Source organism: Xiphophorus maculatus, chromosome 20 (assembly GCF_002775205.1).
Source record: "Xiphophorus maculatus strain JP 163 A chromosome 20, X_maculatus-5.0-male, whole genome shotgun sequence".
Taxonomy (NCBI): Eukaryota; Metazoa; Chordata; class Actinopteri; order Cyprinodontiformes; family Poeciliidae; genus Xiphophorus; species Xiphophorus maculatus.
Window position 1 is genome coordinate 25,893,786 of NC_036462.1, and position 27,816 is coordinate 25,921,601.

The 27,816-nt window shown below is 38.7% G+C and overlaps 3 protein-coding genes across 5 annotated transcripts in view; 1 reads left to right on the plus strand and 2 right to left on the minus strand.

Annotated features, from left to right (window-relative positions):
• Nucleotides 1-2,198, plus strand: part of rhobtb3 (Rho related BTB domain containing 3) — a 32,148-nt gene extending 29,950 nt beyond the window's left edge. For both annotated transcript variants that reach the window (XM_023324964.1, XM_023324965.1), the window contains one exon: nt 2,056-2,198. In XM_023324964.1, the coding sequence (XP_023180732.1) occupies nt 2,056-2,174 (119 nt within the window). In that variant the 3' untranslated portion in view covers nt 2,175-2,198. The remainder of the gene's footprint in view (nt 1-2,055) is intronic.
• Nucleotides 1,800-7,204, minus strand: glrx (glutaredoxin). The gene is made up of 3 exons (XM_005814739.3): nt 6,917-7,204; nt 5,958-6,082; nt 1,800-2,195 (listed from the first exon to the last, which is right to left on the minus strand). The coding sequence occupies exons 1-2, from the start codon at nt 7,121-7,123 to the stop codon at nt 5,969-5,971; spliced, it is 321 nt and encodes a 106-aa protein (XP_005814796.1). The 5' UTR covers nt 7,124-7,204; the 3' UTR covers nt 1,800-2,195; nt 5,958-5,968.
• Nucleotides 7,205-9,479: 2,275 nt separating this feature from the next.
• ell2 (elongation factor for RNA polymerase II 2) lies at nt 9,480-26,859 on the minus strand. 2 transcript variants are annotated; one of them, XM_005813823.3, is made up of 12 exons: nt 26,671-26,859; nt 22,551-22,598; nt 21,939-22,060; nt 21,662-21,825; nt 18,619-18,878; nt 18,075-18,199; nt 17,389-17,461; nt 16,638-17,292; nt 14,329-14,392; nt 13,927-14,098; nt 13,626-13,670; nt 9,480-11,811 (listed from the first exon to the last, which is right to left on the minus strand). In XM_005813823.3, exons 1-12 carry the CDS (start codon nt 26,842-26,844, stop codon nt 11,695-11,697), a joined length of 2,019 nt encoding a protein of 672 aa, XP_005813880.1. In that variant the 5' UTR covers nt 26,845-26,859; the 3' UTR covers nt 9,480-11,694. The 2 variants fall into 2 exon arrangements, with proteins under 2 accessions (XP_005813880.1, XP_023180947.1); XM_023325179.1 differs by lacking the exon at nt 9,480-11,811 and adding an exon at nt 13,255-13,505.
• Between the last annotated feature and the right edge of the window lie 957 nt (nt 26,860-27,816).

Sequence of the window (27,816 nt, forward strand, 5' to 3'; positions counted from 1 at the left end):
TCTTTGATTCATTTCCTTCTTAATATTTAATACAGCAGAATACATCCACGCTGCCACCACGTTGTGAGTGGGATTTTTGCTGAAATTCTAAAAATCTGACACACTTCCTGTTTTAAGTGTTTAAGCTCACTGAGATATTAGCAGAACAACAATGTTCTGTTTCACTTTAGATAATTGATCAATGAATGTAATTTAGAAAAGAGTCAATAAAGTTAATAAATCACCCAAAGCCAAGTAGTCTAAAGATTTGCTCTCATGCACTAATTAAAAGGTCATTTACATTTCAATACAAACACAGTTAACCTCTGAAATGAGCCTGTCAGCCCTTAATAACAATATTGCAAATTGTTTTTATAGTGATCATTTGTTTAGAAAAAATTTTAATAATTAGGATTCAAATTGTTTACCATATCACAAAACCATTTATAGACCCACCAATTAACGATACCTGAATTGAACAGTTCTTTGGTATATTTTCAGAGATGAATATAGGAAAATTTTGATACATTTTAATAAAACCTTTTTTTTTAGTTAAAAGGCATCCATCTACATAATCAAATCTATTAATACCAAAATTAAAATATGACTCATTTTCAGAATTATTTGTTAATGTGAGTCACTTCTGGTACGAAGCTAATGCAGCCTCTGCTCTTGTAGGATGCCTTATCAGCAGTACAAAAGTGTGTTTGCATCTTCATTTAGTATAAATTTAAATTAGCTGAACTCGGACGACGAGACTAAGGAGTCTCAAATCGAACTTCTACAGTCTTAAAACTCCAATCTTACAAATGCAAATTACACTTTACAGAAAAGATATTTATCTTTTCCCCCCACTGTAAATAAAGGCGGAAGGTGGAGTGACATTATTAACCTTCCTGTGTGAAACAGGAACATGAAAAGCTTTTCCTGTCAGCTGATTTGCATCAGTCGACTTCTTTGTTGTGTTTCACTCACCTCAGTATAACACGTTCGTGTTTTGGACCCCTGTACTGTCATTTAACTGGGTTCCTACATAGTATTGAAAAGTATGGGAAATTAGCTTTTATCATTTTGCAACTTTGCATAAAGATGTAAAAGAAAAAAGAAGATGGAGGATGGAAAAACGTTTCAGTTTCAAGAGAGTTTTGTGTTCATTTATCAGTACATTAACAAATATGGGAAAACTTTAGACATTTTAAATTATATCCAATTAATATTTTTGGATCCAAGTGCCATCCTTTCACACGTCAACCTTGGTTTCTTTTTGAGATTTATTGTTTTGGTAATTACATTTTTGAAGGGGCCATTTTGCAGTTTTTAAGGCCTCTAACGTCCTACGATTACGGTTTTAATCTCTGACTCTGGTTTTGATGCCAAACAGCATGGAAACTAAATAAACATACAAAATAATACCTATAATATTAAAGAATTGGTATTTAATATAGGATAATAATTTGGAGATTTGACAACTCTTAACTGTAATACAGTTTGAGATCAGGATAAGGTGACTTGGTTTGGATGCCAATAAGATAACATAGAAAACAAAACTGAATCCATTTGTTTAATAATTTGGAAAATATACAGATAATAAAACCAACTAGATACTGTTTTCATTCTCAAAAAATCTTGAAGAAACATTAAGAAAAACAAATGACATTCTATGAATAACTGGGAAATGTGTAGGAACCCTAAATGAAACCAAACACAAATAAATGTCCACTGATAATTTGTCTAATTGGTGGAGTTTATAGCTCTTGTGCATTTACCAGGCAACGACAAAGCGGATAAATCCAGGCTAATTGCATTGAATAATACCAACATTGCAAAGCAGAAAGTGTTTTATTGTGTTCATCAATCGCACAGGATTCAATATGCTACTGGACGGATACTTAAGGGCACACTCTGGCTGGGGACAAATTTTTAGATGTTTTATGCTCTTTGGCTTCGACTAAGAACATATTACAGTTAATGTGTGTAGGAGCAATGTAAACATTTCCATATTGTTCTTCTTCATGGGCCTGCAGCTGTAAGCGATTCATGCTCTTCAAGTCGTCTTTTTTTTTTTCTTATCTCCAGAGGAGGAGCGTGAGCAGGTGGAGAGGCTCCGCTGGCCGTCCAGAGGATACCTGCAGGAGCTCAGCGAGTATCAGCAGCGGCGGCGCAAACTTCGCAAGTCCCGCTGCTTGGTCATGTGACCACATCTGGAGGCTCCCGCCCTGCAGGAAGGGAACAGGGGGTGGGACGGAGGAAAGGAATCAAGGGAGGGAATGACCCGAGCGAGGAGAGGATTGTTGACTGAAACAAAGGTTTGACTTTGTGGAACAACACTGGAAAGGACGAGTTGAGAGACAACGACAACAAAAATAAACTGATCGGTTGGGACACGAGTCTCCACATTTTCCTCCCTCCTTGCCTACAGACTATTGCAACACGGGCAATACAAAACGACTGATCCTTAAAAACCCGATAGGATTTTAAAAACGACCGTCTGACCTCTGGTCGGAGGCTCTGTGATAGATTATATTTTCTACTGGCAGCACTGGCAATACAGCGAGCTTCAAAGAACAAAACGACACTCATCGGAAAACAAACCAGCATCAATTATATGCAGATTGTTTGAAGCTTGTTCCTAATGTAACTTCAGGTTAAAAAAAAAAAAACAGAAGAAGAAAAAAAGAAAATCAGGAAGTGGCAGATCTGTTCGGTACAACGTCCGGACGCGGGGCTGTCGGTGTTATTTATTCAGCGCCTTGCAAAAGTAGTCGAACCCCTTAAACTTTTTACACCTGGTCACATTAAAACCACAAACCTTCAGTGTGTTTTAATGGTATTTTATGCGATTGACCAACAAAACAAAAATGAAAGAAACTTTTTGTGGTGGAAAGTAGAAAGGAAACAATACAGATTTTTTTTTTTTAATCTAATAAATATGGCATGTCTTTGTATTCACGCCCTCAAGGTAATACTGTGTAACTTCAAGCGACGGCTTGTTCTTTCATATGGTGAAAGAGCAACACTCAGAGCACTATTTAAGCCAAAACTGTACAAAACATAAACACATTTTGCATTTAAGATAAAACCCCCCCCTTCTTTGTCTGTAAATATGTTCTACCCAGAACTCCTAGAATTTAGCTTCACACAATTCAAATTCTGTAAAATAAATAAATAAATAAAATAAAAAATCTCCCATTAAGCACCTTTTGCACTCATATATGAATGAGTTAATCCAAAAATATATCAGCAGTTTAGTCCTACACTATATGAACTTTTCACATATTGTTGTTAGGAAGGCTGTTATTGTATTTTCAGCACCAAAATGTTTGTTTTCTTATTTAAATAAGTATTTTATTTGCATCACTTGATGTGTTCCTGTTATATTATAAAAGGGCCAAAGTGGTTGAGTAAAAATCTGCACAAGATGCCAATTTTTTAATCGATCATCAGAATAACTGATTACTAAAACAATCATTAGCTGCGATTGCAAAATGAGTTTCTTCTGCCAGTCTTCAATGACTCACAGTTGTCCTTCTTCTGAAGATTTTTTTATTTATGTGAATTAGAATAAAGGGGGGGAACAAATACAAATCCATGCCATCATTTTTCAAACTCGCGCACCATTTTGTGTTGGTCCATCGCATAAAACCCAACAAAATTCAATAACGTTTTGTGGTTGTGACGAGTCAAGACGTGAACAGGTCCAGTGCGTTTCCGTGTCCTGATGGATTGATCGTCGTCACGGCGCGCGCGTGACTTAAAAGCGGAAACATCCGACAGCCCCGTGAGCTGCTCAGTGGAGCGGGGAGCGAGAGAAGGACAAATTACAAAACTGCTCCGGTTTCCGTCTGTAATATATCAGAAGCTCAGATTAGTTTTTGAGCAGGACCAATTTAATTGCAATTTCAAATTTTATTGCCTAATCACTAAAACATCTCGTCGGGGGCTGAGGGGAGTAAATTTCATCGTCTCGTTAGACGTAATATATTTTGATCACAGCTTGGTTTAAACGAGGGCATTTTTCACTTGCACTGACAATAATAATAATAAAAAAAGTCTGAATTTAAATCCTTTAAACAGACGGTGTGAAGGCTGTAAGATGAATTAAAAGTGTTTTATGCACCAAATGTAAACATTAATCGCTATATTTTTTACAGTGTTATTCTAATCTGCTTAGCTTTAGTTTTCTTACGATGTTTTTGGTGCATTGGAAACATATTGAATAGTCCTTACTGGGAGCATTTGACCGACATAAAGCGTACCAGATTTCTCAGAAGCGGAATTAAAAAGAATCTGAATTAGTACAGGAAAAACCTTGCTGCCTCTGAGTTACAATACTTATTTTATCCTGTTGAATTTTTTTCTATCGTTTCTTTTTAAGCAAGATTATTTTTAATCATAATGGGATTTATGGTTTATGGTGCTGCAATTATTTTCGTAAACTCTATAACCTGTGGGCGTTTCCTTAAACGTGACGTAGAGACAACGTGGCTGCGCTAATTTACAGTCGGACTTTTCGCTGCCATTTACAAGTGAAGTGTGTAAGTGAAACTCATCAGTGACCAGTTTTTACAGCTCTTTGTGTCTCCCATTGATTACTATCAATGTATAATAATTAATCTCGCCGTCCGTGGCATAGTCGGATCAACTAGCTGAGTAGATGTGCAGAAATGTAGCCGAGAGCCGCGCGTCGCCGTCAGTTCCGATGCCACTTGGCGCCCGTTTCACCTGAAGGCCGCCAAATTAGGCAGCCGACAAGAAGTCCTCCGATAAATCTGAATTCGTGAGCGAAAGCAGTAAATGGCAGGTGAAACTCTGGACTGTGAAACAAAAGCGGGACCCGGTGAAAACCCGGCTGAGCCTGAGCTGTACAGACCGTAGATCACACAGTGTCTGACTTTAAATAAAGACTTGTTTTAGAACGAACACGCCGCTGCTCTCTGCGTGGACGGTTAGCTTTTCATTTCCTCCAATTAATCCTGCTGATTGTTGGCCTCTTCTGAACAGTAATGGACAGTTTTACCTACATGGTGCTTATAGGGGTTCCTAAAAAGACTGGAAATTTTATTTCCCAGATCTGGTTTGGTATGCAAGAAGAAAACAGTGTGAAATGCGAGATGTTCTACAGTTGAATGAAACTATGTCTTTGCCAGTGCTTCAAGAGTTCCTCCATCAAAAATACCTGCTGTTCAGCTTCTGGGAGAATCTTAAACCACCCAGTTGATGCTTAGTGGCATTAAAGCTTCAGTTTACTTTTACTTTTTGAGCAGTAAGATAACAGAGGAAGAATTTGTGAAATTCAAGGGGCCGAAATGGGCAATAAAGATGAATATCATCAGTGGAAACGAGAGAGCAAATGTCACCAAACTGCTGAAAAAAGAAAAGTGAAGTCGGCCCCCCAACCTTCTTCATTAGGTGTCAAACGTTTGTGCAGCAAAAATCTTTTGTTTGTGCTGCTTTGGTTTTGAAGATATTAATGAAAGTTTAAAGGTCAACCAGCCCCTGCCACTTTTACTAAATCAAAATGACCTTTAAACTTTCATTAACACCTTCCAAGCCAAAGCAGCACAAACAAAAATGTTTGCTGCACAAATGTAGTCGAGTTGATTGACACAAAATGTTATTTGATTTGAAGAAGGTGGGGGGTGAGGGTGCTGGTTGACCTTTCATGACCCCTGGAAACATTTCTTAAAATCTTTAAAATGAAAATAAAAGGCACAAACAAAAATATTTTGCTGCACAAAACGTTTGACACCAATTTTGTCTGATTTGAGGAAGGCAGGGGGGCCAACATTTAAATAATGGGTGAAAAACCTGACATAATAGTAGAATAAATACATAAAGGCATTCACATTTTCAACAAAAAGTGCTTACAAAACATATTCGAGTTGGGAAAAGTGTTACATTTTGACAAGGCAAAGGTCATAGGAACCATGTGAGGGCAGCAGGAAGATGCAAGGTGGAACAAATACAGAGTTTGGTACCTGGAAGCAGATCACTGAAGGGCCCCGATAGACTCCAGCATTCCCTTCAGCTTGCCACTCTTGTCCAGCTCTTGCACGTCACTTCCTCCTCCCACACACTTCTCACCAATAAACACCCGTGGGACCTGCATTTTTTTTAGCCATGGTGGGAAAGAATAAAGACTGGTGAACTGATGAATAGTCTGACAATTACCCACACCCCTTAGTAAAGATCTGTAAAAAAAAAAACAAAGTAATTATATAAAGTTATAATCTCTTAGAGGAGGCAAGGCACAGAAAAATACAACCAAGAAACAAGGATGGCTCCTGAACCATTTCTGAAAATGATTTGAAGCTTAAACAATTGTTTGAGCTGCGACTAGCTTTTATTTTAGGATGATTCAGAAGTTTTTTTACTCTGTAGTCCGTAGCTTTTGCTTTACCTGAGGTATAAATGAGTCCTAGTGTAACATGAATCCTCCTCAGAAAGGCAAAACCAAAAGGTGAAACATGTCACAGGGTGGAGTCCACTCATTAGGACTTTTACATTGGGGTAAATTTATAAAAACAGATTCACAGCTTTTAATAAAAATTAAGATTTAATTACAACTTTAAATAGAATAAAATAGTCTTTTTGGGCACCACGTTCAGTACTTCCCCTATTCTTGCAGATTTTTTTTTTTTTAGGAGAAAACGACTCAAAAAATAATTTAAAATAGTGATAATAAAAATAATAATAATTATTATTATATTAAAGTTTTTCCAACAAAAAATAGCATCTAGTACATAACTTCTAAAAATAAACTTGGAATTTAATTTTTTTTTTTTTTTTAAAAACAACGGTTCCGTTTCGTCATGATGATTCATGGACATAATATAAACAACAGTTAAAAGAGGTTACGTAGGGAAACGCATCTTATAAGGGCAGATAATAAACTAAAATGCGTTTTTTAAAAGGATGAAGACGGAGATGAGTTTACCGATCGGGCTCCGGTGGTTTCCAGGAAATAGTCCTGGAGGCTGTTCATGTCGCTGCGTCCACTGATATTAATACACTCCAAATGGCCAGGCTTGAACTGGTACTGGGAGAATACCTCCTGAGCCACGACGCAGTAGGGACACGACGGCTTCAGAAAGACCACCACTTTGTCCCCTTTAATCTGAGCCTTCACGAACTGCTGCGCCATCTTAATTCTCCTTGAAAACTTCTGGGTTTGTTCTGACGAGGCGTTCAATGTCGTCGCTGAGAGGATGATTCTGTTTGAACGTTTAAATTATGGGTGACGTTGAAGGCATGAATCTATGGCAAGCCGTTTTAACATAAATTCGGTTTCGCCGCCCTTCCATTCCAGATGTCTCAACTTGTCTTATGACTAAACGTTTTAGCGATTTAAGATATCTCTAATTACATTCTGACTAGTCGAAATGACGTCAGATTTACCATTGAGTTGTATGGAAACTTCGATTCAAGATATCTACAATAATTACTGACTATCTGAAATACACATTTCAGATATCTACAATGAAATTATGACTAGTCATAATTCTAACTAAAGATATCTCGAATGACAACATCATTGTCATCATTGCTCGTCTTGCGGGGCGCAGGCGGTTGCCACGGTAACAGGTGTGCTTAAACTACAAAGAAAGAGAGAGAGAGTAAAAAGGTAGGAGTGGTTTTGAGTTGATCACCTGTTCAGGTTATTTTACCTTTGTTTACCTTTGCTGTGGCGCATTACAGCCGCTGTAGTTTCTAAACGTTGGACTAATTACCTCGTTAGTTTGTGAGTTTATGTCATTCACAACAAACATCAATTAGAACAAATATATTTCATAAAATTTTAACAAACAAATGGCTTCTACCGCGGTAATTATGTGAAATTAAATTAATTATATCCCAACTTCAGAATATTTGCCTTTACCTTTACAGAGCTCTTTGGTTCCTCCTATCAGTCTGCAGCTTCTCATATTGACGTCATCAAACCAAATGTCAGATCTACCATAACTGACTGACACCTGCTGGCCTCAGGTTTGCAACCAGCTTGTGACTGAGAAACCAGTAACCTCCTCCCAGATGATGACCTGAACTTGTTAGTTCCTCTGTCCATTTAGTAGCTGATATATTGTGAAAATCTGGTAGAAATGATGCACTAATTGAGTCATGTTTACATAAAAACAACGAGCCGCGAGGCTTTGTTTGTGAGACTTGCGGTCACGTGGGTCGGTTGTGGGCGGAGCTTGGTAAGGTCCATAACTCATTGCTCTTTGGTTAGGTGGTCTTGACTACAACACTGCTACGTGGCTCCTTGGCTGCATGTCCTCCCTCATCCACCTTCTTTCCATCCCCTTTCTGTTGGATTTCTTTCAAAATAAATGTCATTAGTGGCAAAAAAAAAAGTGAAGTTCATGCGATTAGGACAGCAGACAAGATGTTTCCATCCCTGACATTATGATGCATAGAATCACATAAGTCTAAACTGTCACAGAGAGTAAACACAATAAAAACATGCATTATCTATGGCATTGTTCGTTAAAATGGCACATTTTTTATGTATTAAAATTAAATACGATAGGTACTCTTAATGGTATTGTATTAGCGATTAGGTATTACATTCAGCAAGTACTTTTACTTTTAATACTCAAGTATTTTTAAAAGCCAGTACTTTTTTACTTCTACTCAAGTAAAAATGTTAATGTGGTACTTCTACTTTTAATAGAGTACATTTTTGTCTGTGTATTTGTACTTTTACTTAAGTACATTTTTCCGAGTACTTTCTCCACCACTGTAAGTCACCGTGATAGTGATAGCCCACCTGCTACTGGTAGCATTTTAGCAAATTTTAACTTATAAACTAATGTTTGCATATTTAATAGCGTAAATCCACATTAACATGATGGCGTTAGCCCACACACCACTGGTAGCATTTAAGCCATTTTTGTTTTCATGAAAAGGCTACAGCTTTACATGCTGAATGGAGTAAATCAGTGTTCGTCAACAGTGATGATAGCCCATGACATCATTTTAGCTAACCTTACTTCTTTACCGACCCGATGAGAGAGAGGACATGAGCAGCCAGGTTAATGTCTGTAAATTTGTGTTTTGGAAGAACTCATTCAATTCAGTTTTAGAAGAAAACGCCCCATATAAAAAAAAGCAAGGCAGATTTACAGCTGCAATGATTACATTTATTAAGACATTTTTCTGTTGGTTGAGAGTGACCAAAAGTGATTTCAAGAAATACAATTTTATATTTTATTAAGCATTTCTTTAAAGGTTTCTCTACTTTACGTAAATGTAGAAGTTTTGAGACAACACCTGAGACGTTTTATACACTTGGACAGCATGGATTTTTAGCAGATGTCCTTTCTGGTCAGTTTCCTAAAGTGTGAAGAAAGTTCACCTTTGAGGAGATATTCTCCATATGCAAAGCTTTTGGAGTTGCTTCAGAATAACTGAAGTGGCTAATGACCAAGCCCAGAAGTTGGGGTAAGTTCAGAATGTCAGAAAAGGCATCCGACATTCAAAAAATGACAAGAGACATATTTCCATGTAAACCAAGTTGATTTTTATTGAAATGTCTTTTACATTTTCAGGAGAGCAAGATGACATTTCAGTCCAAATTTTCTTGTTTTGCTTGGGTACTTTTCTTATTTTGCTCATTAAGACTGGTCAAATCCCTTTATTACATGAAGTCACATTAGGCCATATCATGTTGTTCTAACCAAACTCAAGAAAATTTCTGATTAGGACAGAAACCCTTGGAATGCTGAAGAGGCCCAATGGGACACCGTGGAGACTTTGGGGTGGGGGGATAAAAAGAAAGAGGCATGCTTTAAACTCAAGGAATTCACCTTTTTAAATAAATGTAATTTATGTGATCCAAATCTGTGTGAGATGTTGTGAGATCTAAACATACAGGTTTAATATTTCTGTCAAAAGTAACCAAAAAGGGAAAACAATAATTTTTTTTTCCCACTGATTCTGGCAGAAAACCAAAACAGCCAGTCTGCTGCAGAGACTGACCCTAAGGAAGAATGCCACAACCAACATATTTAAATCACCCAGTGGAAATTACATGGGGCAAACTCTAAGTAGCCCAATATCAGATTTAATGAAGAGGCGGATCCTCTTCACGTTCCTGAACTTTTTTTTTTTTCAACAGACAACTCATTCTGTAAATCTGTTGTCTTAATATGTCCTTAACTTGTTCTACTATCAGAACCTTTACTCCATAGAAGCGCTACCACAAAGGCATTTCATCTTTGGCAAACGTTCCAACAAGTCTGTAAACATTTCTTTTCCTTTGTTGGGAAGAAGAAGAAAAAAGAAAGAACAGAAGCCAGCCATTCAATCCATGAAAACAAACCTGCATCAATGCAGAGGAAGTTCAAAACTGAACTCTTTTTAAACCAACAATTAAATACAAGGAACCCCCAAAGAACAGATGGGTCCTCTGTTGGATGAGGTGGCTTCTTTCAAAAACTGAAATATACACTGTTTGCCACTGGATAAATACGGGGTGGAGGTGACTCTTTCCATGGTTGAGAAAGAAACTGCTGAAGGGGGGAAAAAAAGAGGATGTTTTGCATCACTACTTCTAGGATCAGGTACTGAGTCTCCGGCCGGGATGATCCCGAGTGCACCGGCTGGTAAACAGACTATAGCAGCTTCTTTTTTTTTTTTTTGGGAGGGGGGATTTCACGTTTCTAACTTTTATTCTCCATATCATTCACAACCGTACGCTCACATACTCATTCTGCACTCTGTATCCCTTCCTATCGTCATCATACACCCAGTCTCACACACACACACTCAAATACGTTTCAGGCAGTTGTAGTTCCTTTGCATAGCCTGTGGACCACAGTCCACGTTCCCAAATGCAAACGCCGTAAGGCATTGTGAATTTTATTTGGTGCAAAGAATACTGCCCCCCCCCCTCCCACCACCCGCCCACCCAGAGGTGTCACAGGATCACAAGCCTTTGGTTTCCCCAGCCTCTCCCCTCTTTCACAACTAATCATCTACCACCCATGCACACGTTTTGCTACTTCTCATAAAGCTCATGCGATTCCTCCCCACCGCCCCGTTTCCTTCCCTTTTCGCTCAGCTTTGGCAGCAGTCTTTATAGTACGGTTTTTGTTTGAAGGGTTAATGGAAAACGAGGCAGCAGAAAAAAAAAAACTCAGCTAAATGAGAAGCATGGATCTTGTGTGCAAAAATGGCTTCACAAATTCAACACATAAGGCTTGTGGTATACACTTTTTTTCCTCTTTTTTTTTTGCATTGCTCAAGAAAAAAAAAATTAAACAATATATCATCTGCTAACTCTTGTTTTCAATACGAGTCTCAAAATAAATAGATCTCCCTCTTTTTCTTTTTTTTTTTTTACTTAAATACAAGTTAATATTTTCTCTCTGGTGCTCAAAAATACTTTTAGTCTGAAGAGAGTCCTTCACAAGTTAGAGCTGAAGATTTCACACAAGTAGGCTGCTCCTTTCTGCTGATCCAGTGGCATCAATTCCACAGGACCAAATTCATCACAGGGGGAAAACAAAAAGATTTTCAATATTGCAGGCTATTAATGAGCCTGTGGAATCAAAGAAAAGAGGGAGGGAATGAAGGATAAAAGGAATAGGAAGAGAGAGAGAGAAGGACGTAGGGGCAGGAAATAAAGAGGCGTTAAATAAATAAGAGCGGGTTTGGTCACTCCCACCCTGGCTTGACACTCCGTTCACAATACTGATCGGTGCTGGCTTCTCAACACCAGGTCTGGGCTCTGCGCTGGTCAAAATCAGCTATTAGTCGCTTGATGTGGGCCAGCTTGTTGTGCAGGTATTCACAGCGCTGTTTCTCTTCATGGTAGTTGGGGTTGTGCTGTAAGAAACGCAAATCCATAAGGTCAGACTCGACTTTCGTCCCTGTAAGGCAGTATTGTGCCGCGGCTCACGTTTGGCCGCATGAGGCCAAGTAATGTTTAAGTCATCTCTGAAATTAGGGCTGGACATGAAATCAATAATCTGTACCACACTAGACATGTTCAATATCAATAGATAATGCGTCTGAGTAGAATATTCAAGAATTTCATTGAACTCAGATCGAGAACCGCACAGCATTTTGGGGGATGTAGGCAATGGAAAGACATTAGCTGCTGCACCTCTCGCAGCCAGCTAAGGTAGGTTGATGGCAACTCACTCTTTGGTTGCCTAGCAACAACCTGTTGAGTAACTTGCGCAGCAGCAGTTTCAGGTGTATTTGCTTAAAAATAAAAACACCCTGTGGAGGGAAAGCTGAATAAGGTCACACCACCAGTTTGGCAGTAATTTTAGATATTTAAAGATAAACAAAAAAATCAAAAACTATCGATACTGTAATATAAAACGCTTATATTTGTGATGCGTTTCTCAGCCATATTGTCCATTTCTATCTGCAATAAATGTAAAACACTGATTAAAAGCTAATTTTACCAGATGGGTTTAAAACAGCATTCTATTAAAGAACATCCTTCTGACGTCACTATTGAATAAGTTGAGTCGAAAATTCTACAGTGTTTTGCAAAAATATTCACACCAAACTTCAACCAACACAAAGTACTGGTAGAGAGATTTGTTTCTGCTTTTTAAACCTTTCTACAAACGAAGATCGCAAAATGTGGAATACATGGGGACGTGTGAGCCCTGGGTAAAGGCCTTGCAGAGCCACGTTTTGCTGCCACTGAAGCGTCTCTATTAGGAGACTATGACAGACTGACTGAGTTTACCCATAGTTCTTTGCAAAATAGCTCAATCTCTGTCAGGTTAGATGAAGAGTAAAGAACTTATTTCAAATCTTGTTGCAGATTCCTACTTTATGTCTGAACTTTGACTACTTCATTCCAACACCTTAATATAACTTAATCTCGGAGGTACAGATCCAGGGGTTGAAGACATTTCAGGAGAGATTTTGATTTTATTTTTTTTAGTTTTACAGCAGACTTGCTGTTTAGTCTTCCAGAACTACTCTCCTGTAATGTTTGGATGCATCCATCCATCCATTTTCTGTACACCCTTGTCCCACAGAAGGGTTGGGAGGGTTGCTGGTGTCTATCTCCAGCTAACGTTCCGGGCGAGAGGCGGGGTCACCCTGGACAGGTCGCCAGTCTGTCGCAGGGCAACACAGAGACATACAGGACAAACAACCATGCACACACACTCACACTCACACCTAGGAAGAATTTAGAGAGACCAATTAACCTGACAGTCATGTTTTTGGACTGTGGGAGGAAGCCGGAGTGCCCGGAGAGAACCCACGCATGCACAGGGAGAACATGCAAACTCAGAAAGACCCCAGGCCCAGGACCTTCTTGCTGCAAGGCAACAGTGCTACCAACTGCGCCACTGTGCAGCCCTGTTTGGATGCATCTCTTCTCCAAAACATCTGAATGAAAAGCCTGAATTCCCTCATCACCATGCTATTCAGCTCTGCAGAGGCCTGCTGATGAGCCATTCATGTGCTGTGTTAGAAGAGGGATGCATCGAAACGTGGCAGGATTGTAGCTCTCAGGGAAGGTGATTAAGACTTGGTGTTCAGATCTACAGAAATATAGAAGATCACTAGAATAAAAATGGATTAAGGCAAATGGTTAACATCAAAGAACACACCACCTGTCAGTCAGAAAAGCAAAAATTACAGTAGCCAGTTGAACTACTCACTTGTTTCATCTTTTTGTACTCTTTCAAGACCTCTTCTTGTACTTTCTGTTAAGAAAAATTATTTCATGTCAGAAAAAACTTTAAGCTACATCAACAAATGTTTAAGTAAAAACAAGCATTTAAAAAAAAAAACAGGATCATTTCTTTACCTAAACTGAATGAGTTTACTGACAGAAACTAATCCAAATCCTCACTATCAGACAAGTTGTATGAAACTTTCTCTACATTATACATCTTAGGCTCATTAGTAAATATGACGTGTTGTTATTGCTCAAAGATGAAGGCAGTGCTTCAGCCCGACCTGGTACTCCTTGGTGCCGGGAACCAGCTTCCTACACCGAGCGTCGAGCTGAGAGAAGCGCCTGGTGATGCTCTCCACGCGGGCATGCAGCTGACGGTACTCGTCGTATTCTGCGTTGAAGTCGTCTTTGTAGCTTTGTCTCTGGTCGAGAGACGCCAGCGGGGCGTACTTCCTGTGAATGTGCGGTAAGCATAAAACCGTCCGTCAGTCCACCTCTCCAAGCAGTTATCATTTCTACAGATTCACCCAGGAAGCTTTGCACATGCTGAGCTTCTCTATAATCAGACAGAGCAGGAAAAAAACAAAGCTCTGAAGGACACAGAAGAGTGCTCTATGCCATTTCTGCATCCTCTTCAAATAAAGTTGTTTTCTTTATTTGTCAAATTGAAAATTAAAACTCACACTACATAGTCGGGCACATCAGTTTTGGAAGAAGGTTCAGAGGAATGGACTGGCTTCTCTTTGACTGAAAAGACAAGAAGGAAAAAGAAAAGTCGATACTGAACTAGAAGCCCATTCAACATGATGAAGGCTCACTAAGAAACTAAACAAACCAGGTGGCACAGTTAAATGCAACATCAATATCTGAATTCATCAGCACAAAATATCACAAAAAAATCACTTATATGACCCAAAGTGCTGAACTTAAAAAAGGCTAAAATCCAAACCATAATGAAAAAATGTGGAGGGCAAAATTATGGAGGTGAACTGGCAGAGAGAACAAAGTCTTACCACCAGCCTTTATGACTTTCAGTTCATTATTTCTGAACAACGTCCTGTGAAACTAAACATCAGAACAGTGATGGATTTGAATAACATCAAGACAATAAAAACTAGAAATATTTCCTCAAAAAGGTTTGTTGACAGAATCAGGTTTCAGAACAGATCTAGTAAGTCACATACCAGCGAGTCGCTTATACACCGAATTCAAATAAATAAAAAAAAAGTAAAAAAAATTTCTTTAAAATTCTTTTGAATTGCCCCATGACAAGTGAAGAAAGTAAAACAAAACAGAAAACAAGAGGGGACCACAAGAACCTTTTCATTTTGGGTTGTACAACGCTAATATTTAGCCCATAGAGGGCAGAAGAGGGTTGCTCTACTGCTGATGGCATTTATGGATTTTCTAGTGAATAGTGCTGAATTAAGTTCAGACTTCCTGTGCAGTTCCTGTTCATGGCAGATTCTTCTTCTATGGTCAAAATCACCCAGTAGTGAGATTTTAGATAAAAGTCAGTGCTTTCGGATAAAAATATTAATGAGAAAAACTCCCATTAGTATATTTCCTTTTTCATTTTGGAAAAAACAATGTAATTAACTTAAAAAATCTGGAACAAGACATAAAAACAATGTATTTAATAGAGATATTTAGACCACACGCTAATTTAAACCTTGTCCAGTTTCTGACTGGGGTTTAAAACTAAAATTTTAAATCTGCAAGTCAGCTTTTTCTCACTACTGGTGGATAATAATCTAAAACCAGGACCCTTTAAAACAGACGGGATTGTCTAAATGGTGTTTAGGACTTTCCTGAATTAAATTCTCTATTCAAAGGTTAGCTTAAAAAAGGTTATTTTGTAAATCCAACAAAATTTAGAGGATTATACTTTTCTGGATTTAGTTTAGTAGAATAATTTGGAAAAAAAAATGTTATGTGGACAACACAGCTATTAAAAACTAACACAATCCATGTAAAATGACAAACTTTTTACTTTTGCTAAAAGACTAAAATCAGAGATGACCTAAAACGTTGATTAATTTTCACCTTGGCTCCTGATCAACTGAATGGAAACAAAAATCTTTCATCAGTGAAAGCACCAAAACCTAAACCCCACCAAGATGCACTAACATCAACTCTCTTCCTTAAGGTTGTCATGAAAGCGAGAAGAAAACTCAGCTATTTTCAGCATCAGTGATGTGTTTAATTAGTTATTTAAAATGGAAGACCAAGAGAAAAGAAGAAAGATGAACATAGGTTGCTCTGTTTTATCATGTGTAGTTTTTGATCTCTGATACTCAACAAGCTGGATTTTGACTTGGATTGCTGGCAGCCTGTAGGAATCTGACTCAAGTAAGGATCATCATTCTGTAAAGATGATGGACTGACTGCTGTTTCAGTAGGACTAACTAACAATGGTCATGAATATCTGATGCTAATCATAGGAAAAAATGCCAACTTGGCAATGAATTGTTTTGCTTAACTTTAGTAACATCCTGTTTTACAGTAACTGCTTCTTCTCCTAATGTGGTGACTGTTTGCAATACAAATTACTACAAAGCTCCAGAAAAAAAAACAAAAAAAAAACTTTAATGCTGTTAATTGTTGTTCTGACCCACAAAAATGAGAAAACCCTGATCGGTTCAGAAAAACACTATGCAGCTGTCAAAGGCATAATATATTTCCCAAGTCTAAGTTTAGTCGGACCTAATTGTTGATGTGGATGAACTGGCTTTCTGGATGTGCTCCACCAGAGTCGGAGTGAAGCAAAGTGAGACGTGTGAAGCGATAATAAAGAAACTCCTGCTGTTAGTGAAAGTGTTTCCAAGTCAATCTGACAACAGTGTCAAAGATTCTTAAAGTCACACTCAAACCTGATGGCCAACTGGACTTACAGGAACTGCACTAGGTATGAATCACTTATTACTCAGTATATTAAATGTATCGTCTGCTCGGTGGTTAAGCTATGCAAACAATGCCTCTGCTGTCATACCTTGATCTTTGTAAGGATTTTTCTCAACAGCTACCTCGATGTCTTCCTCAGCGCTGCGCCTCTTTCTCACCCTGTGACTCTCCTCTGCCACCGCATCAGGAGGAATGCTGCTGGAAGCTCTTTCCGTTTGTTTCCCTTTGACCCTCTCACGGTCCTTGTCTTTGTGCTTCTTGGATTTCTTCTTGAATTTCTTACTTGTACTGCTAGACAAAGGAGGGCTGGTGACAACAGTGGAGGCAACTGTGAGAGAGGTGCAGGGGGGCGGGCTGGGAGAGGCGGCCTCTCTGGGGGCCGGGTGCTGACAGCGTTCCTGCAGGGAGCGGGAGAAGGGGCTCGGCGAGGGGTCTCTGCAGGAAGAGCTCTGGTCCATGGGCAGGTCCTGAGTGCCGCAGCCTTCCGGGGTGCTGGGGGAGTTGGAGTTGGAAGCTGGGCTGAGCTGCCGATGCGACGGCGCCGGCGGGTGGGAAGGTATGGGGAGATGGGTGGGAGGCCCTGAGGTCACGCTAGGGGGCAGGGATGAGTGTTTGGAGCGGGGGCTGCTCTCGTCCTCGCGGCGGTCGGAGGACGAGGCTGAGGGCCCTCGGCTGCTGAGGTGAGAGATGCGGGCTTTCTTGGGAGCCAGAGGGTCGATGAAATCGAAGTCTGCCTGGTGCTTCTGTGAGAGCGCAAGAAAATTGTTTTAAAATTTAATTAAAATTTAAATCCTCTTGTATGGGTGTCTGTGTTTTTCTTTTACATTTTTTTCCCATACCTGTGGGGATGAAGGGAAACCGTCTTTAGGCAAACTGTTTGATGAGACTCTCTCAGTAGGGAGACCCAATTTGCTATTAAGAACAAAGAAATACATCAGGGTGGAGCAAATATCATTATACTACTGTAGCACTAGGTGAAAAAAAAAAAACAGTTTCTTTCCTACAGCCGTCATAGATTCACATACACACAAACTCTCTCTATATATCCATATTCTCTATTTATATTTTATTTATTTATTAGGCTTCTTAAACTGGGACCCGAGTCTGAATTTCATGCAGATGTGGGCTGGGATGACAATGAAAATCTTTCAGAAGATACACTTATTGAAGCTAATGCAAGGTTTAAAAAAATGAAAGATTCAACTTTCAATGATCTTGTTATAATTTATCAACTTAACTCCAATAAAATGGATATACAAAAACAACAAATCAAATTGTAATAAATAGTTTTAGTGTCACACACCGTGAATATTGTGAAGTTCAAGACAACTATGTTTACTTCTCTGACTCTTACCAAAAAGCCAATGTAAGTCTCTGCTTGAGTCATATAATGCATCACCTGCAGTGTGCAGGCTTTAATAACACGTGAGGCTCTGCGGCCCTGATTCTCCTTTTGTATAAAAATAGACTTAGAAAGTCTTTTTAAAAACAAGAGAGACAAAAGGATAACAGGTTATTCCAGTACCGGGCTAGAATCCGGTCAGCTTGGATCTTCTCATCCTCAGAATAGCCAGGCCAGTCTCGCTGCACGTCGCGATAAATAGACTCCTTCAGCGAGTAAGTGTTATCTTTGGGATTCAGGATTGCCACCTGTTGAACAAAGACTCAGTGAGCGAGTTTCAAAAGTTCAAACTTCAGTTGCATGAGAACTTTTCTTACATGTACTGAAACTTTCGAATTTCCTGCACGGGCCACCTGTGCATGCAAATGACCTGCAACAATTTAGTGATTGGTTTCTAATCAATGGAGACTTTCTTTTTCCTTTTTACAGAAGACAGAACTTCCTCGGGCAAATGTAGAAACTTTAATCATATGTTGAACAAGAGCAAAGAGGATCTCTGGGATTAATGTCGACTCAGAGGCCTTACAAAAGTTGCGCAGTGCAACTTTGCGCAGTGCAAAATTAGCTGCACTGGATTTTCTGCGTTGCCCAAGATGCGACTTGGGCTTAATCCAACTTTAATTGCTGCACATAATCCAAAATGTGGGTAAACAAAATGTCTGATTACTTGTTGCAAGGTAGTCCCCAGTGAGTTTCGGTCCTTCTGGTTGATACCGTCCCGCTGCAGACGGCCTAGCACTTCCAGCTTCTTGTAGGACTTGAGCGCCAGCAGGTGGATAATGCGGTCCCGGAAGGGCTTCTGAGATACGGGGTTGTTGGAAAGGCACTTGCGTATAGTGTTGGCTGGGTTGATAGGCGTGGAGCGTTTGCGCTCTGGGACTACATCTGGGGCCGACAGTGCTGGCTTACGAGTGTGCACCTGCTTTCCTAAACACAGAACGTAAAAAGGGCGTTAAACATTTTCTCCACAGGGAGTTTGATCTGCATATCGTATGGGTTTATGTATGTATCTAAAAAAACCAGCACAGATCTAAACAGATACAACCCACCACTTGCTATTAAAAATATCTACCGGGTGCTGTGGCACAGGGGCAAAGCACAACCCACGTATTGAGGGCTTGGTCCTCGTGGCGGTGATCGCAGGTTCGATTCACGGCCTGGCGATATTTGTGACATGTCTTCCCCCTCACTCATTACCCTTTTCCCTGTCGAACTACTTTCAAATAACGGCGACTAGAGCCAACAAAACCTTTAAAATATATGTATATATACCTTTGCATAATGGGGAAAACTGGCCATCAAATTGAACTCTGCATTTCTTGGAATAATACTTATGCAATTAATGGACAAATTAGGCAGAAGCAAAGAATAACCTAGTTTATCATCAATGTAAATAAAGCCAGAAAGGACAGGTGAACGCTAACTTTGATATTTTAAGGACACATAACAAGTGTATCCCTCGTTAGCTAAAGGAAGGCGTTTAGACGACTGTTGTATTTCTGAGCCACGTGTTTTACAACAGAGACGGCACGTTCTCATGCTTCCTAACACTTGTTATGAAATTCTAAAGTTCTTTAAGAGATTAAGGCTAGTGACGGAGAAGAGAAAGGAAGTCAGTTTTTTTTCCAGGCAAGATGCAACGCGAGATGATCTGTACTTTATCTAACAGGTTTAAATCATTTTCACACAGAAATGCCAAGCATTAATAATAAAAATCATAATAATATGGCTATATCTCAAAAGAACCAGATTATTAAAGATAGCGAGAAGTTTTGGATTAAATAAATGGCTTAAAATGGATTTTGCATAAAAAGGTGCTGACAGTAAACCAGCTGTGACAGGTTTCAGACCCACCGCTTTTCTATGCAGCTCCTCTCGTTTCCCAGTTTCTGTCTAAACTTGTTTATGTAAATCGATTCTTACATTTATGTCACAGAGGACAGAGGTCATATTATACAGATAATTACAAAAAAAAAAAGTACCTCAGAAAGTTCATATTTTAAATTCTTCTGCAATACCTTCATAATCCTCGGATCTGTATCTGCTGCAAGTGTTGGGCACAAAAACAAAGGATTCCTTTTTTTCCATCTCATTTTGAAATGAGATGAACTTTAGCTTCTCTATGCAGAGAGGAACTTTCAGACAACTTGGTAGAGTACGGAAAAATATAGCTCACAATTTTATTTTTATGTCAATTAAATACATTTAACCTGAATAAATATTTTTAAAAATGGAGTCATTAAGGGGAATAATCTTTAAAAGCCAGCGTTGTTCTTTGAGGAAAAGTAATTGCCTCATAAAGCTAATAACTGGTTGTGGCAGCCATGGCAGCCAAAACTACCATCAAACATTTGCAATAACTGGCAATTAGTCTTTCACATTACTGAGGAATTTTGTCTCATCATTCTTTTTTTTTATTGTATTAATTGAGCCACATTGGGGGGTTTTGAGCCTAAAGACGTTTTAAAGTTCGGCCTTAGGGTCTTATTTTAATCTAGAACCCTTATTTTGATTTTTTGGGGGGGGGTTACTGTCACTGATGTGCTTTAGCAACCTGACTTGCTGTATAATACGCGTCCTCAGGCCTTTGTGCCCTTATTAGACAGCAATTGGCCTCGCCTTGGAACTTTCTGATGGATGTCATTCATGCCAGCTTGTTTCCGACTGTTAGATCATGAACACTGACCTTCACTGAGGCAAGGGAGGCTTTAGATGTTGTTCTGGGTTATTTTATGACATTGTGGATGGGTCGAAACACTCTCTGGAGTAACATTGGTAGACTGCCCACTCCTGTGAAGGTTCGCCAGTGTTTCATAACTTTTCGTTCTTTGGACAATGGCTCTCATTGGGGATTGTGGAGACTCAAACCTTGGAAATGGCTTTGTAAACTTTCCAGACTGACAGATGCGATTCATTTTGCTTTTCATCTGAGTGTCTTTGTACTAAGGCACCATAGATTGCACTCTGAGATCTTTCTGCCTACATCATGTTGTCAGACGGGTCCTGTTTGAGTGACTGATTTTACAGGAAGTTATCAAGCCCTGTATTTTGTTAAACAGAAGTCAGTTTTCCTCAAAATGTGGTTAATTACAGCTTATTTATGATTAAGCAAACTGTGTGAGGTTGACTTTTTTTTTACAATGGCAAGGTATTTGAAAGATACAGTGTGAATTTTCAAACTTTAGATGTCTGATTAAAATTTGTTTAATGAACTGAAACATTTTTTAAAAATTACAAAAGAATATATCAAAATTTTAAGTTTGACTCTTTTTTATAATAATACTAACTATAATGCTTAATCTTTATGGGTAATAATTTGGCATGCCAGCTATGAAGTCCAAAAATGGGAAAGTTTGCTAAAATTAAAGGTTACTAATGCAAAAAAATATTATTTAGTAAAGACCTTCATTTGGAGTTTGTCCTGGTTAAAAATAAAAACAACTAGAGTTTTAGAAGATATAATTTTACTTGTTTCCAAAATGTAACTTCACTTTTTTTGTTCATATTGTAAGCATTAAGACATAACTACATCATAAAAAGGTTATTATAAACTACATCAAAAGTAGAGGGACACTATTAATTGAATTCAATTTCTGTTCAAATTAAAACAAAGTGCCAGAGACTAGGTCAAAACGGTCCAAAACAAATAAACAGAAAAAAAAAAAAGACTTCACAGTGGCAGATAAACAAAGCTGGGCTGAGGGCCTTACCTCGGTATTGCCCCCCAGGCTTGATGACTTTGGTCCCCCGTTCACGCGTGTCCTCCGCGGCCTGGGTCATACGTTCCCGGGTCACCTGGTAGGAGTCATTGGTGGCGCACACTGTGACCTTGTCCTGAACGGTCGCCAACAATGCCAGGTGTGAGGCCCCTGAGCTGGAGACAAAGATGCAGCGCGAGAGAGAAATGCGAGGCAGAGAGGGATTACCTTCCAGCAACGCGTAGTAAGACAGCAACAGTTGATTCAGCTGAACAGCGATTACCATTACCTGGACACATACTGGTGGATGCATTCAAAGCTTCCCTGAGGGTTGTCCTTGCCCACATTAGACAGGTAAAAATCAAAGTTGTGGAAGGCGTCTGAGGAGTCAGTCCTGGGAATTTTAATGTGCTGTAAAATAAAGTAAAAAAAAAACTGCCTAAATATGAGACTTTAAATTTGTAAAACAGAATGGTGACCAAGGTTTAATTTACTAGTTTGTAAGTGAGAGGTATTTTTACAGTCATTAAAAGAGACTAATGATGAGTAACTCTTTAGCTAATTGATTAAACAAGACTGGGATAGGTCAATGGTTTTTATTGTCGTTCAAGACATCCATATTTAAGTAGCGCTGCGTTCACAAGTACAGGACCTTGTGTCCCTCAGTACAGCTCGTTTTATGTTTCATTGTCCCAACACACACTGGTCCCCAAAGAAAAGTCAGACTGATTGTTTACAACTCTGTTGAAATCTGATAATGCCCTGTTTGATAGAAATGGATGGTTTCTTTAAAGACATGGCAGAAATACCAACACACTTTTACCAAAGCATGAAGTGTGCAACATTAAACCTCACACTATGAGGATTTTAATACAAACTATGTAAATAAGATAAAAATTACCCCTTGAAGTCCCTTGAATTGTACTTTTGGCCTTGAAGATGGTACATTCTGAAATAGGAAGGAAAAAACACAGTTAAATATGTTTACAATTACTGACGAAGAGGGAACATAATCAAGTTAACAATAGATATAAGAGTTCATCAACAAAAAAAGTCCACATTAAATTTAAGCCATCAAAATTCAACAAAAATCAAAATCAGGTCGATTCTCTCCGGGTTGCGTCTGATCGGTAATCAGCAGATCAAATGAAGAAAAATCTTGTATTTATCTTCTATTCAGTAAGTGTATCAAAACTAACATTTAGTCTACAAAAGCATCAAGCAAAAACACAAATACCTGCTGTACATTTTTTGTCTTATGTGCTAGAAAAAAGAACATCAGGCCAAAAAGAAATCCAGAAATGGAGATGAGGTTCAGGTCAATCATTTAAATACATTAAAAATGTATTTAAATGATTGATCTGAACCTAAAACGTAGCATGGCAGGAGTGTCCAACGTTTTTAAGTTCTCTCCCTGGTGGTAGTCACCGCATTCAATTGTTCTACAGATGCCTGCGAATGAGCCATTATTTGATCCAGATGAATTGAACATGTGCAGAGCATTTCATATTTTATCTAGAGGACGTCGTCTTAATTTAGTATTATTCCAGATTAGGTGATTATATAGGCTGAAGCTAACATCTAATACCAAAGCCACCTTAAAAGACTCCAATCTCAAGAGAAATTTATCTTTATGTAATTTTGTTCAATTTCCTGTTACACTTCAGAAAGCAGATCCAACCGCCTTGACAATACGCAGTTACAACAGTTGCTTGTTTGGGGGCGCTGTCACAAGAAGCAGAGAGCTGTCCAACAGGTTCATCTAAGTGTTGTGGTAAATGCAGCAGTACCATGAATGCAGCTGTAGTTATATCAACAAATACAAGGAATTAGGAGTTTTCAAATAACATATTCCTATAAATCATATCTCACTTACTCTCTTTGGTTCGCTGGACAATCAGCTTACATGGCCATATAAAGGTAGTTTTCACACCGCTTAAAACAAACTGGTTCCTTCCCAGTCTTGATCCAGTTTGTTAGTGGAGATGTGAACACCGAAATCGCAGAAATGGGTGTACATCCGTACACTGACCGTTTGGAAGAAGTGGATCCAAATGCAATCCGTCAAACTCATAAAGAGATTTGGACCAAAGTAAACCAACCGCAGGTGTGAAAACGTCCATAAGGTAACCCCCGCCATGGTTCATTTGCAACTGAACTGACACCTATGTTTCCAGACAGACCAGAGCATGATGAGCTTTCACACCTGATCAACCTAAGCAGACAACCTGAATAACAAACTCTGGCCCTTTTAAAGTGGACTAAACAGCTGTGAAAGGGCAATAATCTACTGGAGGCAAGATATTAACTACTTATTGCCTTTTAATAAAATGTAACCTCTGAAATCCTGGCCCGTTTCTTCAAATACAGAAACTGAAGCCTTTATTAGTGTAAAATTATGGAGGAGGAAAATGTTTTATCAAGCAGGAAGTAAAGATGGAAACATTTACACCAACAGCTACACTCCTTTTCACATAAAAAGGCAGGATAAATAAAGTCAAAGGTGATGTTTGAAGAGTTCTCTTGATATACCACTTTGATAATGAAATGTGAAGTAAACCTGTAGTGTTTTAGAGCTGTAAAATTGTATGGCAGGTATGCATGTGTGTCAGTGTCTAGGTTAAATAAAGCTGGTAGCCACAAATCTGCAGTGGCTGCAGCAGATAATAGGTTAGGACAGGAAAGCACAAAACTCAGTTTCTTCACAAAGCCTTAGCACACACACAAAAAATACTTGGCTAGAGTCATTAAACATTGCAATCAACTAGCCAGAGAGGAAAGAAGTTGTTTTTTTAAAATCCAGCTACCTCCCTTCAATGGTAAACGTGACGCATGCTTTTAAACTTACATGGTGAAGGAAGGACCGTAGTTTTGATAAAATACTTTAAGATTGAGAGAATTGTGTCACAGTTGTGAAGGCTAAGCTAGTCCAAGCCACAGACTCCCTCCCCCACTCGCTCACGCAGTTCTGATCACATTTCACGTCGCCACAGAACGACAAAGATAGCCGGCTTCCATAGTTCGATGACTGGTTCAACAACAGCACACATTACTGGGAGGGAGAGAAACAAAAAGCAGGCAGTTTTGGGCTGCTCAGTCAGCAAGAGATGGCAGGCTTCCCTTCAGCAGACAGAACGCACTAACACAACCAACGGACCCTTACAAAAGAATTTTTGACTTTGTGATAATTCAGTCGTCCTAACGTTTATAACCCAAGTTAATGAAAGAAAAAATATTGAGCTTTACAGAGTTTAATTGCTGATGTGGAATAATTTTGCATGAGACATCATAAAAAAAAAAAAAAAAAAGCTTCACAATTTTTTCCTTTAATTTTGCCAAAGGTCAGCAGACAAACAAAGAAAAGACAAAAACTGACCTATTAAATGGAAACAAAATGAAAACTGACCTATTACCGTGTCTGAATCAACTATTTGCTTGAGAACATTTGAATGTATTAATACCAAAGTGTTTTAACATTCTGGCATTTAAAGCAGATGTATGTGCATGGTGTAATCCTCCTTTTGTAAAGCCAATCCCAAATGTCTGACTGGTCTTAAAACTAATCAACCAACAAAATGCAGTTTCAATACACTTTTTTAGGAATGCATGATTTAATGCTTTACTATGAGTAATTCTTAATTTCTTCAGGGTAGATTCAAACTACAACTTTGAACACCTGCACCATGTTTTCTTTTTACATTTTTTATTATCATTATTTGGAGAGGAAAGAAAAACATAATCTGACAACCGGGAAATGCCTGATTGTCACATCTCTCAAAAACAAAACGAAACACAACAAGAGATTTCTGAACACTAATGCCCTGCTCTATGCTGTAGTTTATCAGGGCGAAAAGATCTAGTCAGAGTCCTGACATTATGTAACTCTTTAGTTGTTGGCAGATTGACAGAAGTTAAGGGCAGATAAATTGGCTTCAGGCATCTGCAACTCAAGTCTGCAGAGGTTTCTTCAGGTGAGTTTACCTGCGGTAATCTCAACATGCTTACATCACACCTTAACATTTAAAGATTACAAAAGTTATATATAATGTGTTGCATTTTCTCAGATCCCCATATAAATCATCTATTTGTGGTGAAATAGTAAATAGGCTCATGTCAGTTGTATATAAAATATATACTTATTAAAATAAGCAGCCATTATTAATTATGTGATTTTCTACAACTACAAACACGACTGGAGTCACGTATTAACTGTTGTCTCCTATGACAGGGACTGTAAGAAAAACATATAAAACATTGACCTATTAAAATAGCTTGTACGCCATTCTCCAGGAACAATTAAAGTTATTTGATTGCCACATTGTATAATAGGTTAAAAAGCTATAGAAAGGTGGCTCTAGTCTAGCAGAACGTGCATATCCCTAGCAGGCTGCGGTGTTGGGTTGTCCAGCCAGTTGAGACCATATGGTAACCTGACCAAACACCGACGTGCTTTAAAAGCCTGCAAAGCTAAACTAAGTTCAATTTGAGTTTTTTAGTATATACTACTACATATTACTGGTGGTGACATAGTTACAATTTGCAGGCATTAAAGTTAAAGTTTGCTAATATGCTTGTTTACAGTTCTAAAAGAAAAAAAATACAAACTCAAATGTTGATAACGTACGATATTGAAACCATTTCCTAATTGGGTAAGCACGTTAGGTCGGTTGAGAGGACAGGAAACATGGACTAGGTTGACCAGCAAAGGGGGATTCTGACTGAAGCAGTGCTAACGCTAATCAGACTGTCAATAAGTTAACAAAGAGGATTTATAGTTTATTAAATGTGTGTCAGCTCCTAAAACCTGGCCAGAACAAAAGATGTGGCCTTTGTTAATTAATATCAGCCCACAAACCGGCTGACACAAAACTAATTTAATCAAAAACAGAAGCAGAAAGTCGCCCTGTCAACAGTTTAGCTAACCTCCTAGCTTTAGCTGTGCGTGGCAGTTGGGAGACGCGGCGTCGGCTAGAGACAGCCAGCTGCCATATTTACAGGAATTAATGTCTTCTTCAACTCACCGAACTACTTTGGTAGTTTTCTATCGCTCTCAGGGCCGTCTCGGTCAACTTGACGTGTAGTACGGATACTCTTTCAGCACCCTGTTGGCCACAATTTAATCCGTAGCTCCCATCCTCGGAGAGAGCCGCCATCTTTACCAGCCCTCCACCATCGTTCCTCTGAAGCCGGAGCATTTAGCAGCTGAGGCTCCCTGGGCGCACTCTGCTCCTGGGAGGGATTACACTGCTGGCCACAGGGCTGAAATTGGATTGGTCTTCATTTTTCTGTCTTTCTAAACCTAACCTAAAGTGTTTTACAGAGAATAAAGAGAGCACTGTTTTAATTAAACATTTTAGTTCAAATGTCCTTTTTTTTGAGGGGCTATATTTAAAGGGCCAGCTTTGTCTTTTTTAAAACCTTTATTTGAACACTTCTAGCTTCTAGTTCCTCTTTCTCTGTACACACAGACCCACTTCTGAGTTATGCTGACATGGTGGAACTAATTATAACCTTCTGAAAATGTCAGAGTTAGCTTCTGGGACAGTAATTCATCTATTTCACACACACGGTTTGGCATACATTTTGATGACGCTAATCAATTTTTGTATTTCCAAGTGCCACCATATGGATAGAGATTTTTGAACAATGTTACAAGCCAATTTATTTATTTATTTATTTATTTATTTATTTATTTATTTTCAGCTTTTGTACGTTTTTTGGGTTTGTGAGATTATGAAAACCAGGAAGAAGAAATTAGCAGAAAGGTCCAGTAAAGCGGAAATTCCAAGTGGTAAAATCATAGGTTTACCACAAACCTCAAAGTCCAATATGACTGCCTTGTGTAGACTAAGAGAAACTATATAATAGTTTAGACTTTATAAAAGTACAAATATTTACTCGTATTTTTGAAAAACAAATCTCATGACTTCTCTTTGATCCACAGTGTATTCCAAACTTCAGCGAAGATGTTGCTAGTGTTCAAAATACCAAAATTGCAGAAGATTTCATTAGATGGTATTGCTTTTAATACAGTGACATGACAAATAATTTAGAAAATATCATTGTTTTTTTTTAACTAGAACACAGTTTTCAGAGTAAATTTTAACATTGTGAAAAAATGTTGCAATATTATTTTCTAGTCATAGAAAGTTGAGTGGAAGAACAAA